This window comes from Erpetoichthys calabaricus, chromosome 12 (genome assembly GCF_900747795.2).
Source record: "Erpetoichthys calabaricus chromosome 12, fErpCal1.3, whole genome shotgun sequence".
NCBI classification, from domain to species: domain Eukaryota; kingdom Metazoa; phylum Chordata; class Cladistia; order Polypteriformes; family Polypteridae; genus Erpetoichthys; species Erpetoichthys calabaricus.
Window position 1 is genome coordinate 103,803,194 of NC_041405.2, and position 11,258 is coordinate 103,814,451.

The following is an 11,258-nucleotide window of genomic DNA, read 5'->3' on the forward strand; positions in this document are numbered from 1 at the left end:
CAGGTGCCGACCGAATAGGTTATGTTAACGTATAAATCGCGGCATCATCCGGAACAAAGTTGTTAAAATTTAACAAATATGTATTTACTAGTCTTTAGATTACTAAGTGAAAACCTGGATTACATTTGTGTATGATTTTAAATAGAAGGTTGAAGTAAATTACGCCTGCATTGCTTATTATTTTTTAAGTTACCCATTAAACGAGTATCTTGTATTATCCCACCTCATCCTTTTTTTCACTCCTCGACCAAAGGCGAGCTGGTGTTCAGACTCTCTCTCTCTCTCTCTCTCTCTCTCTCTCTCTTTTTTCTCCGCAGCTATTTCCAAAATAAACACTAGAGGCTGCCTCTGCACAGTGATCTTTATTTGGATGCAATAGTATCTCCTAACACCATCCAGCATCCCCCAAACCCCCTCCGTGGTGTTCTCCTGTTTCATAGCGAAAGTCGGTCCGGTCATAATGAGGAGGAAAAAAAAATATAAAATGAATGAGTGACATAGATGATTGCGGTGATTCCTGCAGGGGGACGTCTTGAAGGACTTTACTAAACATCTTCAAGTTTGCCTCAGTTGTCGGCCAGTCGGATTTAAGCACGCAATCTCAGGATCTCTGTTTTGAAGGTTGGGTCGTTCGTTTTCTGTGTTTATTACAGACCTCAGCATCAGGAATGGCTTTGAGCTCCCGGGCTCACGCGTTCTCCGTTGAATCTCTAGTGGGTAAAAGTCCAAAGAGGAAGGGTGACCACACAGAAAAAGAAAAAATCATGAACGAAGCTTCGGGATTACTGTGTGAAAAGAAAACGGACAGGAGCGCAGCAGCAACTGAATCTGGTGAGTGGAGTTTACTTTGATAATCGCAATATCGAAATGAAGGTTTGCTTTTACTATGCAACATAGCATCACTTATCACGCCGCATGACTGTTGTACTGTACATGGCATTCTCGCAGAAGAAAACTGATTCAATTAGAAGAAGTTGACAACTGATAACTTCCATCGCTACAAATAAGTAACAAATAAAGTAACTGAAAACAAGGAGCTATAAGCGACGCGTGAGGCGCACGCTGATCAGCACAGGGTTTATTGTTTTGAACCACGTTATTGCATTTTTAAACACACTCTGAAGTGTTATTAAGTAAGAAGAATACGTAGATGAACGAAAACATACATGAGAAATAATGAAATCTAGAAACAAAACTAATAAATTTCTTCCATTTTATGTTATGAAAAATAATATTATGAGACTGGTATGAGTGTGAGTGAATAATTGTATCATTGGGTTTGTTTTGTCTTCTGCCTAGTACTTAAAATTATTCACTGCCTGTTATAAGTGGGACAATGATGATTATCAAACTTGTTTCTTTCTTTCTTTCTTTCTTTCAAAAATCTATTCAGATTGTAATTATACAGTGTTTTAACTGAACTACCCTTAGATAAAATAAAAATTATTGCTATTATTCTTATTGCGATGGCAAGGAAAGAAAAGGAAAAGTGATACAGGGATGTGCAAAGCTGTTTGCTCTGACTCTGAGAAGGATGTCCAAGTTGAACTGCAAGGACTGGACCTATGGAAGAGGTTTCATGAGATTGGAACAGAAATGATCATCACTAAGGCTGGCAGGTACACAACAAAACTTTTGAAATATTCAACATTTTCAATTATGCTGACTGATAAACCTGCTAAAAGTATTGTAATTCCTGGTCAAACTAAGCTGGGTGCATTATTTGTTATGAGTTGAGCATAATGCTTCATAGCCACATGTGGAGTAAGAGCTTGCAAGATACGGACTCTAATGTGTGTAAAGTGCTCAGAGAAATCAGTTCCTATACTGGAAAGAAACTGTAAATATTTATTTACCAAACAGGAGAATGTTTCCTTCAGTAAGGGTGAAAGTGAAAGATCTGGATCCCTTTAAGCAGTACTACATCGCCATGGATATCATCCCTGTAGACTCCAAGAGATATAGGTAAGATACAGCAAGTAGCTATCCTAAAATAATTTTGTGAATTACTTTTAACCGTACAGCATTTCCAAATCTCTTGGTGTAAGATGTTGTCCTTAGATAACTTAATTTTAAATAAAATCTTCATTGTATGGTTAATTTTTGCTTCACAGTAAAAGATGTGTAAACGTAACTTTAAGGCTTAAACAATTATAAAAATACATTTTGTAAAATTAGCCTGGAAGTAACAATTAATGTCATGCTTTGGCAAGTGATCAACCGAAAAATAAAATACTCAGGAAATGAAAGAAAAATATTGCATGAATTTGAAGTATGGAAAAAAATTGTTGATGGTATACGATAATCCTTTGGCTTTCATGTGTTGCTTTTTATTTGCCTATGGTGTTAGCAAATTCAATGAAGAATTCTGTAAAATTCCCAAAACAAAACGGTTAATTCAAGAAAATAAAATATTCTTGAATAACAGTTAAGCATACAACATTCATCATAATAAATACGCTCTTAATAATACTGTTTCTTTAATGGCACTTTATGGTTCTTTACTGGGTTGTATGGTTTCTTGCAAAATTATTGCTTCAGTTCACCAAACACCATTTCATTCTGAAAAGGGTTCTTTACATATGAAGTTGGATCTTTGTGCTATGAAAAAAAATCCTAATATGTAAGGGAAAAAAATGAAATTTTAACATGTGGTAGGCTGCCTAGCAGGACACAAACAGATTATGGAAGCCTGAACTTAGCCAGTGTTACTGTATGCAGCAAGAGTCCTTTTAAAATCATAAACACACTGGTATTTCACAAATCTGTTACCATCTATCTCTTCATGATTATATAGTGCAGGGAGCCTGTTGTGGGTCTAAATAAATAAAGATTCTTTATGAAACCTTCATGTGGATGGGTCTTTCGGGAACCATAAACGGTTCCTCTATGGCACCACTCTGAAGGACAGATTGGGCCCCTTTATCTTTAAGAGTGTAGGGGTGTGTTGCTTGTAGAAAAAAGCTAAAAACATCTGGATATCTATATAAGAAATTGATACAGAGAGAATGAAAAATAAGTGGAGAACAGAAACTGTGATTTGTTAGTAACATCATCTGACACAAATGACTTATTTCTCTGACTAGGTATGTTTACCACAGCTCCCAATGGATGGTGGCGGGGAACACTGATCATTCATGTATAACACCCAGATTATACATCCACCCTGACTCGCCCTGCTCTGGGGAGACATGGATGAGGCAGGTTATCAGTTTTGATCGAGTCAAACTCACCAACAATGAGATGGACGACAAAGGTCATGTAGGTGTGCCTTCCTCATCATCTGTCAAATACATTTTTTGCTGAACCTTTTATTAAATGTATGTGATTGCCAGACAGTTTTTGTTTAATATGTTTCACAGGTTTACGTAACTTCAAAAGGTCAGCGTTTCCATTTTACAAACTGGCAGTTATTTTTGAGGATGCAGTACTTAACTGTTACATGGTGTAAATAACAACTTCTTGCTCAAATAATAGTTCATATTTGAATTTCTCCCTTTCAGATAATTCTCCAGTCCATGCATAAGTACAAGCCGCGGGTGCATGTGATAGTGCACAGCGCAAAACTGGATTTGGCACAAATTCATTCACTTCCAGATGAAGGTGTAAAGACGTTTATCTTCAAAGAAACCGAATTCACTACAGTCACGGCTTACCAAAACCAGCAGGTAAGAAAGAGATGATTCTGTTTTAGCAAAATGAGTCTCCAAAACTACTTTATCCTTCTTTGGAACTGTAATTTTATAATTCTGTCAATTGCAAAAGGTATGACATTGAGCTATTTTGCTTGGTATTATTTAGTTAATGGGCCAAACGTAAATCAGAATACTTAACATTTAGACATGTTATTTTAAATGTCATTAAAACATAAAAGCATTTAAAGAAGGATTGCAAAATGAAAATATCTTTAGATAAAATTTTACTTTGAATATCAGAATTCAGATACGAATGGTAAAGTCCTGCTGCTACAAACACAGTCACAGCTAATGTTATTGTTCAATTACAAAACATCAACTCAGTCATTACTGCATTTTACAAAACTGCTCCTCTGCATATTAGATTTATAAATAATTGAAGTCAAAAAATTAAGAGAGAGAATGTTAAATGTTTACCAAACTTGTTTTACCAGGTCAAACATTGTTTTTCATAGTTTATGAACTTAAGGTTTAAAATATTGATGCAGGAATCTGACATATTATTTTAACTGTTTCCTGTAGGTTTGTCCCTTAATGTTCTGTAGTTTTCTCCCTTTCAAAGTTCATGTTGTCCATTATTTGAGCTGTTGAAGATTACTGGTTTAAAGTGATAGAAGTTGCTTGGCAGAATTGATTTTGAAAGAATTAAGTGGAGAGTGGAGTGGAGTGGAGTGGCGAGCTTTGTTGGGTTGAATGGCCCGTTCATATGATCTGTATTTCCTTAGATGGCTAGGATCCATTAAAAACGGCCTGACAACAAGTCCAATTCCCTATCATTTATATCTGCAGGATTCATAAATTAAGTGTCCCACCAGACTCTTGACTATTGAAGTAGAATACGCTGGAGAAACCAGTAAAATACAAATAGTTTTTGTCTTTTTTTCCGTATATATGAACATATAGTTTAGTATTCAGAGATTTGCGGCATCTCTAGTGTTTGTTAAATGTGCATTTTAAATCCAACTGTTGAAACAAAGTTAATGACAGTTGCATTTTGGTTGACTAATGTTTAGTTAACTGTTGGAATTTTCAGTTGAGTAATTTCTGGCTGATGGTTTACTGTTTGTGAGGTAGAGGATTATTTATTGTAATTGTTTAAACTGACGGCTTATAATTTTCTTAAACAAATCACATCAGGTGGTGATATTTCTATCCTCTGCCAAAAGTCAGTATTATTTGCTGTATTAATGCATTTTATCTCCTTTTTTTCCCCAACAGATTACAAAGCTTAAAATTGACAGAAACCCTTTTGCTAAAGGATTCAGAGATCCTGGAAGAAACCGGTTAGAAAAAAATATATTTTTACTTATAAGTTTCTGTTATTGCCAAGTGCAGCCTGACTCTAGGATGATATTGTTCTGCGTATCATAATGTATGCCAATCTTTGAGCAATTTTCATTCTTGAGTTAATTCATTTAAAAGAGAAAAATAATATCTCAACAAGAACATAATATTTTTTAATGTCCACAAATTGATGTATTAAGTGCATCCAATATGTCCAGTTCAGATTTATACTCCCCAAATCCTGGACTGAGTGCCAGTCCATCACAGAATGTGCTCATAATGACTCATACAGGGACAATTCAGCGTAACACACAAGTCTTTGGGTGGAAAACCTGTGCAGACATGAGGATAAAGTGCAGACTCGACACAGGCAATGGGAACAAGCTGGAATTGATCCCAAAGTGGGATCTATGAGATGTTAGCACTAGCCTCTACATCACCATAACCCTGCATAACCAGAGTACATTTATTAAAACAGCACAGTATTAAAGATCTCACAAATACACTAGTTTTAAACATAGTACTGTTTGAATTACCCTTGTCGGTGTATGCAGGTCTGGTGCCACCATTAAGGCCAATTAGGCATTTGCCTAGGGTGTAATGCATAAAGGGGGGAATACACAGCTCCACGGGTTAGGTACAGAACAGTCGGCTGGTGCACTAGTAAGCTTGGCCTACGGTGCAAAATAACCTATCATCGGCACTGTATATGTGTATATAGTATAGCATGATAGAATATTTTGAATTTAAAATTGCAGGTAGAAACCGACCATCCATTCTCTGTCAAGCCTGTTCAATACAATACAGGGCAACGAGGGGTCAAAATAAATCTGACCCAAATCATCAGGTGCAGTGCAGGAACAAGCGCTGAATGGGGCACCCATCTTCACAGGGCACACCTGAGCACATACCCACATTTGCTTAACCCCGTTACTTATTACCTATTCTTATTATGTTATGTGATTTTCATTTCCAGTAATTCAGAACTATACAGTACATTTACACATAACTGGAGTTAAAACAAATGTTCATGTTACTACTACAGCATATAGAAACAGATTGTATAAATTTAACTCTCCTTTGTGGTTTTAAGTACTATTTTAAGTTTTGGATTTTAAGAAGATTTGAGATCGCAACTATGTCAAATCTGGAATTTTGGAAAGTCAATAGAACTGGCCACATTTAGAGCCATTGTATTATTCTTACTGTAGGTTTGAACTCCATTGTCCTCTATTATGACCTGGTAATTTTCTTTTCCCTACAGGGGTGTTTTAGATGGGATTTTGGAAACCTACCCTTGGAGAAGCCCTCTTAGTCTTGACTTGAAGCACTTTGGCTTGGAGGCCCAAGGTAATCTGCTTTAATAGCTCTTTGTGAACTTTTAATCATAAGTGAACTAGAACTAGTGTTTCAGAGTCTATTAGATCAATTCAGCATGCTTCATTTTGCCTATCTGTACTCATCATTTTTTTCTTTAAAGAAGATGAAAATAATGCAAGGAGGCAAATTAAGTTATTGTGATAAAGGTCTATTGAGGAAGTATTTCAGAAATATGTTAACAACATTATCAGGTGAAATGGTTAATAAAATAAAATGAAAAATCATTTTAGTATGTTTGATACATATCGATATAAACCAATGGCACAGTGGCGCACATTACTACCTTTCAAACCCAGCAGGAGGCTTGCTGTCCGAGTGGAGTCTTCACCTTCTCCCGGTGTATGTGTACATTTTCTTTCCACAGATCCAGACGTGTGTGTTAAGTTATTAGTGGTTCCAAGCTGACCACATATGGCCATGTGTGTCTTAGGTCAAATTGGCACCCTCTCCAGACTCGCCTCCCCCCTTTGTATCCATTGCCGCTGGAACAGGCTCTGGCATTTCATGATCCTGAATTGAATTAAGAGTGGGCTTGAGAGGAGGTTATATAGGAAACAGTATCTCTAACAGTAGATTAAACTATAAAAAAAAAAGAGTACAGTTTTTTTTTTAACAGTCATGAACAGTAAATATTTTCTCATTGATATTTACAGATACTTTCTATGTAAAGCCATAATTCATTTTAAACACTATATTTTTTACAACACATTTTTTCCCTACATAATCCATAAATTGCTTACTTGTTAGAATGTTTTTTATCCTGCCAGTTATTTCTCATTTGGCAGATGCCTTTTTCCAAGGAGACTTACAAGATCAAACTACATTATAGAATATTTATTCATTTATGTTCATATACCTGGAGCAGTGGTTGATGAATTGAATTTTTAAGAGTCATACAATGGGACAAAAGGAGAAACAGAATGATGTACCTTATGCCTTAGAATTCAACACCATGTCCACTAGTACACATCGGTTTATTTTCCCATAGGACAAAGGTTTTGGATGAAATGAAAGATCATGCATACTTATTCATACTTTATTTGTTTGGCTTAATTTTTCAGGTAGGGGGACATCATCACCTCTGAGCTGTGGGACCCCACCTTCTATAAGTGGCCTGCCTTCATCACCCTGTTCATTTGGCTTGCCTTGTTCAAACACATCCTTGCACAGCCTCACCATACCTCTTTCCTACAAGTTGTACTCTCCAAGCCTGGGTGGAAGTCACCCGTTCAGTCCAGCTGACCATGATAGACTGCAGGAGAGTGGCTCTGTGGGGGTACAAGTGCTTGCTGACTTTCCTTTTCTGGAATCCTTCAGTATTCCTCAGTTGAGAGATAAAAAGAAGGGAGTGGACTGTAAGGGCCCATGCATTCAGGAGCTGCCAGGTCCAACACAGCATCTTTATTTACGCTGGATGCATGAGGCTGGCAGTGCTGGGCTCCCAGCATCGCAGCTCCGACAGGACTCTTGTTCTCTTCTGCCCCATTACAGTTTGTGTAACTATGATCTATCAATGGCATCAAGACTGTCTAGTATGACGCGGCATTTCAAGCTTGCTGAAGCCATGCCACTGACACCTAGAGAGGGACAACTGTGTCATAAACTTTGGAATTCGCCCACTTATCATTTACTTTGAATGAAAATATTCTTTTGAACTGGTGCTTCCTCTGCTTCTTTTTTGTGATGGAAAAGAAAATCAATGGAAGACAGGGAGCTAAATTTATTTTTTATATGAATAAAATTAAATTATCGAGTACTACAGTATATGGACCATGTTCACCTTTACAGCATCTTGCATCAATTACAGCATTACAGGGCCACAAATTGTAAAAAGAGTTACAACCAATGATAAAAAGTATTGTACCAGTTGTCTTTTATACTTTTTCAAGCAAAATTAAAAACAATAATCTGTGTATCAAAAGATATTATTTATATTGATATTGTTGAATTACAGAACATTTCCCTTAGTTCTGAAAGTCAAATTTAAGGGGGAAACTGAGAAATATATGTAAATGAAATTCTAAATACATTTGAGAAAAGCTGTTTTGATAGACTGCGGTGGGTTGGCATCCTGCCCGGGATTGGTTCCTGCCTTGTGCTCTGTGTTGGCTGAGATTGGCTTCTGCAGACCCCCGTGACCCTGTGTTCGGATTCAGTGGGTTGGAAAATGGATGGACGGATGGATGTTTTGATGGATGTTTTCATAGGCTATGGGGAAAATGTGGAGTTTATATTTGCATGAATAGTTCACATAACGTCAAACAAATGATCGAAACCACATTTGACATATAATTTGTTGCTGCTATGTGCGGACAACTGTGTTTTGAGGTTTTTCAGGTAAGGAAGGCGGAGGTTTCGAGGTAAGGCTGTTTTACACAGTAATCATGGCACATGGCGACATGGTGTCTGGTGATTATCACATACAAATTAGAATTTTCCCTTTACTCGGCACACATAATAATAATGATCCTATATACAATTATTTTTTCTAAACCTAGAAAAAACACCAATCTGTTCTAAAGATTGTTATTTTGAGAAACTTTTTAAAACTTTCATTAACCGATTTCTCACTGCTTATGAAAGTGTGATTGCCAATGTTTCTAGCATTCCATTACATCATAATGGCAATGTTGAAGAATTTAGTCTGTGAAGCTGATGCACAAAAATGTTTTATAAGCCTAATGGTAAATTTCTAAGGTTAAACAAATTCTTTTTCACTTTTTCACAATACTGCAATGAATGTTCAAGAAAACTGCCAAATTCATATTCTTACACATGTTAGCAACTGCTTGATCTTCAACGTTTGATATCTTGGATATTTGTCTTCACTTTATGGTATGCTGTTGACTTGATCGCCACAGTAAGCTAACATGTAATGGATCTGGAAATGAACAGTTCAATGGAGTAAGCCTGTTTTTAATTCTGAATATACACTAGTTCTTTGTTTAAGATGGCACATTTTGAGGCAACTTCCCCACTTTTAAGTTTCTGTTAAAGGATAAATTTGGTATTTTTCAAATCAAAGTTGCTTCCTCACAAACATGAGATATGTGTATTTTCCACACAAAATTGTGTTCTAAAGTTAAGTGCATTCTACAAATTTACAGAGAAAAAGCTTAAAAACTTGAAAACGTCCATTTTTTTTAAGCCAAAACAGTTGTCAAGTATTGATCCATGCCTTCTGTGTTTCCGACACATGTTTGTGACAACAAAAGGGATCTGGAAATAATCAATTTATTGTATATTCCTGGTGCTTTTTTTCTCGTGATAAGGATACATTTTTTATTTGCTTCTGCAAATTCTCACATAAATACAGAGGTAAATCAGAACAAAATGAACCACGCGGCACAGAAAGTTCACTGCGATTTGATCTGTCGGGAGGACATCAGGGGGTGAAAGTTTGTTGCACAGGAAGACTAAGTGCTGAGCTACCACTCATGGCTAGTCTTCTTTTAAAATGGATGAATCTCATAACATTGGTGGGTTTTTTTTGTTCAAAAATGACATGTGTAAACTCTTTTACAATGTGTGTATAATCTCAAGACACAGATAAATACTTGAAGACTGTCCTAGCTTTTCAGCTTTTCCTCTGTGCTCCATAGACTACAATGTAAAGCAGCAGTGTGGGCAAGATATTTTTTTTATTTTATAAAAAGCGATTAGCTTTAGAACACAATTTTGCATCGCAAATGCATATTATAGCACATCTGTGAAGAAATAACTTGAAAATACCAAAAGTATCCTTTTACATTGTAATTGGCAATTGATGTACAATCACTGATGAAAAACTGGAAAGATTAGGGTGTTGTTGAAATATTAGTGGCCCTCTATGAATCAGACACAATGTCAGCGATGAGTACAAGTCAAAAATCAGACCAATTTATCACGCCACACATTCTTTCCATTGATCTTCTCCATGGACAAATAAAAGAGAAAATGGGCAACATTCCACTTTAATGATGCCAGCAAGAAGCAAATACTTCTTCATATTTTCAGACTGTGCAGAATTTAGACCTTCGTCTCACTAGTGAAGTTACATCTACCAAGACAGTAAAGTAGCACAGAAAGGAGCTTGATTGCTTAATGTGAATTTCCCCTTGTGATTAATAAAGTATCTATCTATCTATCTATCTATCTATCTATCTATCTATCTATCTATCTATCTATCTATCTATCTATCTATCTATCTATCTATCTATCTATCTATCTATCTATCTATCTATCTATCTATCTATCTAAAGAATCAGAAATGCTTTCTTTCTGACTGATTTTCATAAACAAACTAAAACATTCACTTTTGAAGACAGGATGTTAAATTGTTCCAAAGAACAGGCTCCTAGGAATGATAATAGCCAAATAACTGAGCTCATACATACATACATACTGTTGCAGATTGAGGTCGCTGTCGTCCTCTTGAACCCTCTGACTCGACTCCAGACACCAGGTAAAAGTCCAAATATTACTTTTATTTAGACAATACAGCGCACAAAGCACCCTCCACTCCACAATATTCATAAACTAATCAATAAACACACAATAATTAATCCTCCACACTCCCAGACACTTCGCCACCCTTCCTCCCAGCTCAGCTCAGTGTACTGGTTTCCCAGAGTCCTTTATATAGTCCCTGACCCGGAAGTGTTTCTCCCTTCTGTCCATGTGATCATGAACACTTCCGGGTCGGATAAAAAGCTCCTTTCTTCAACCCGGAAGCACGTCGTTTCCTCTTGTCATGTGATTATGACGCACCTCCGGGTTATAGGGCAAGTAAGAGTCCGGCAGCCTCCCCACAGCGACTCCTGGTGGTCCCCATGGTATCCAGCAGGGCTGTGCATATAAACTACATAGTCCATGAGGCCCTGCTGGAATTCGGGGAACGTCCACACTGTTGAGAGAGCT

At 36.8% G+C, this 11,258-nt stretch overlaps 1 protein-coding gene across 1 annotated transcript; it reads left to right on the forward strand.

Annotated features, from left to right (window-relative positions):
• Positions 1–382: 382 nt before the first annotated feature.
• Positions 383–8,036, forward strand: tbx22 (T-box transcription factor 22). The gene is made up of 8 exons (XM_028814661.2): positions 383–831; positions 1,475–1,619; positions 1,864–1,965; positions 3,087–3,261; positions 3,504–3,668; positions 4,914–4,978; positions 6,244–6,329; positions 7,421–8,036. The coding sequence occupies exons 1-8, from the start codon at positions 669–671 to the stop codon at positions 7,993–7,995; spliced, it is 1,476 nt and encodes a 491-aa protein (XP_028670494.2). The 5' UTR covers positions 383–668; the 3' UTR covers positions 7,996–8,036.
• The last annotated feature ends 3,222 nt before the right edge of the window (positions 8,037–11,258 follow it).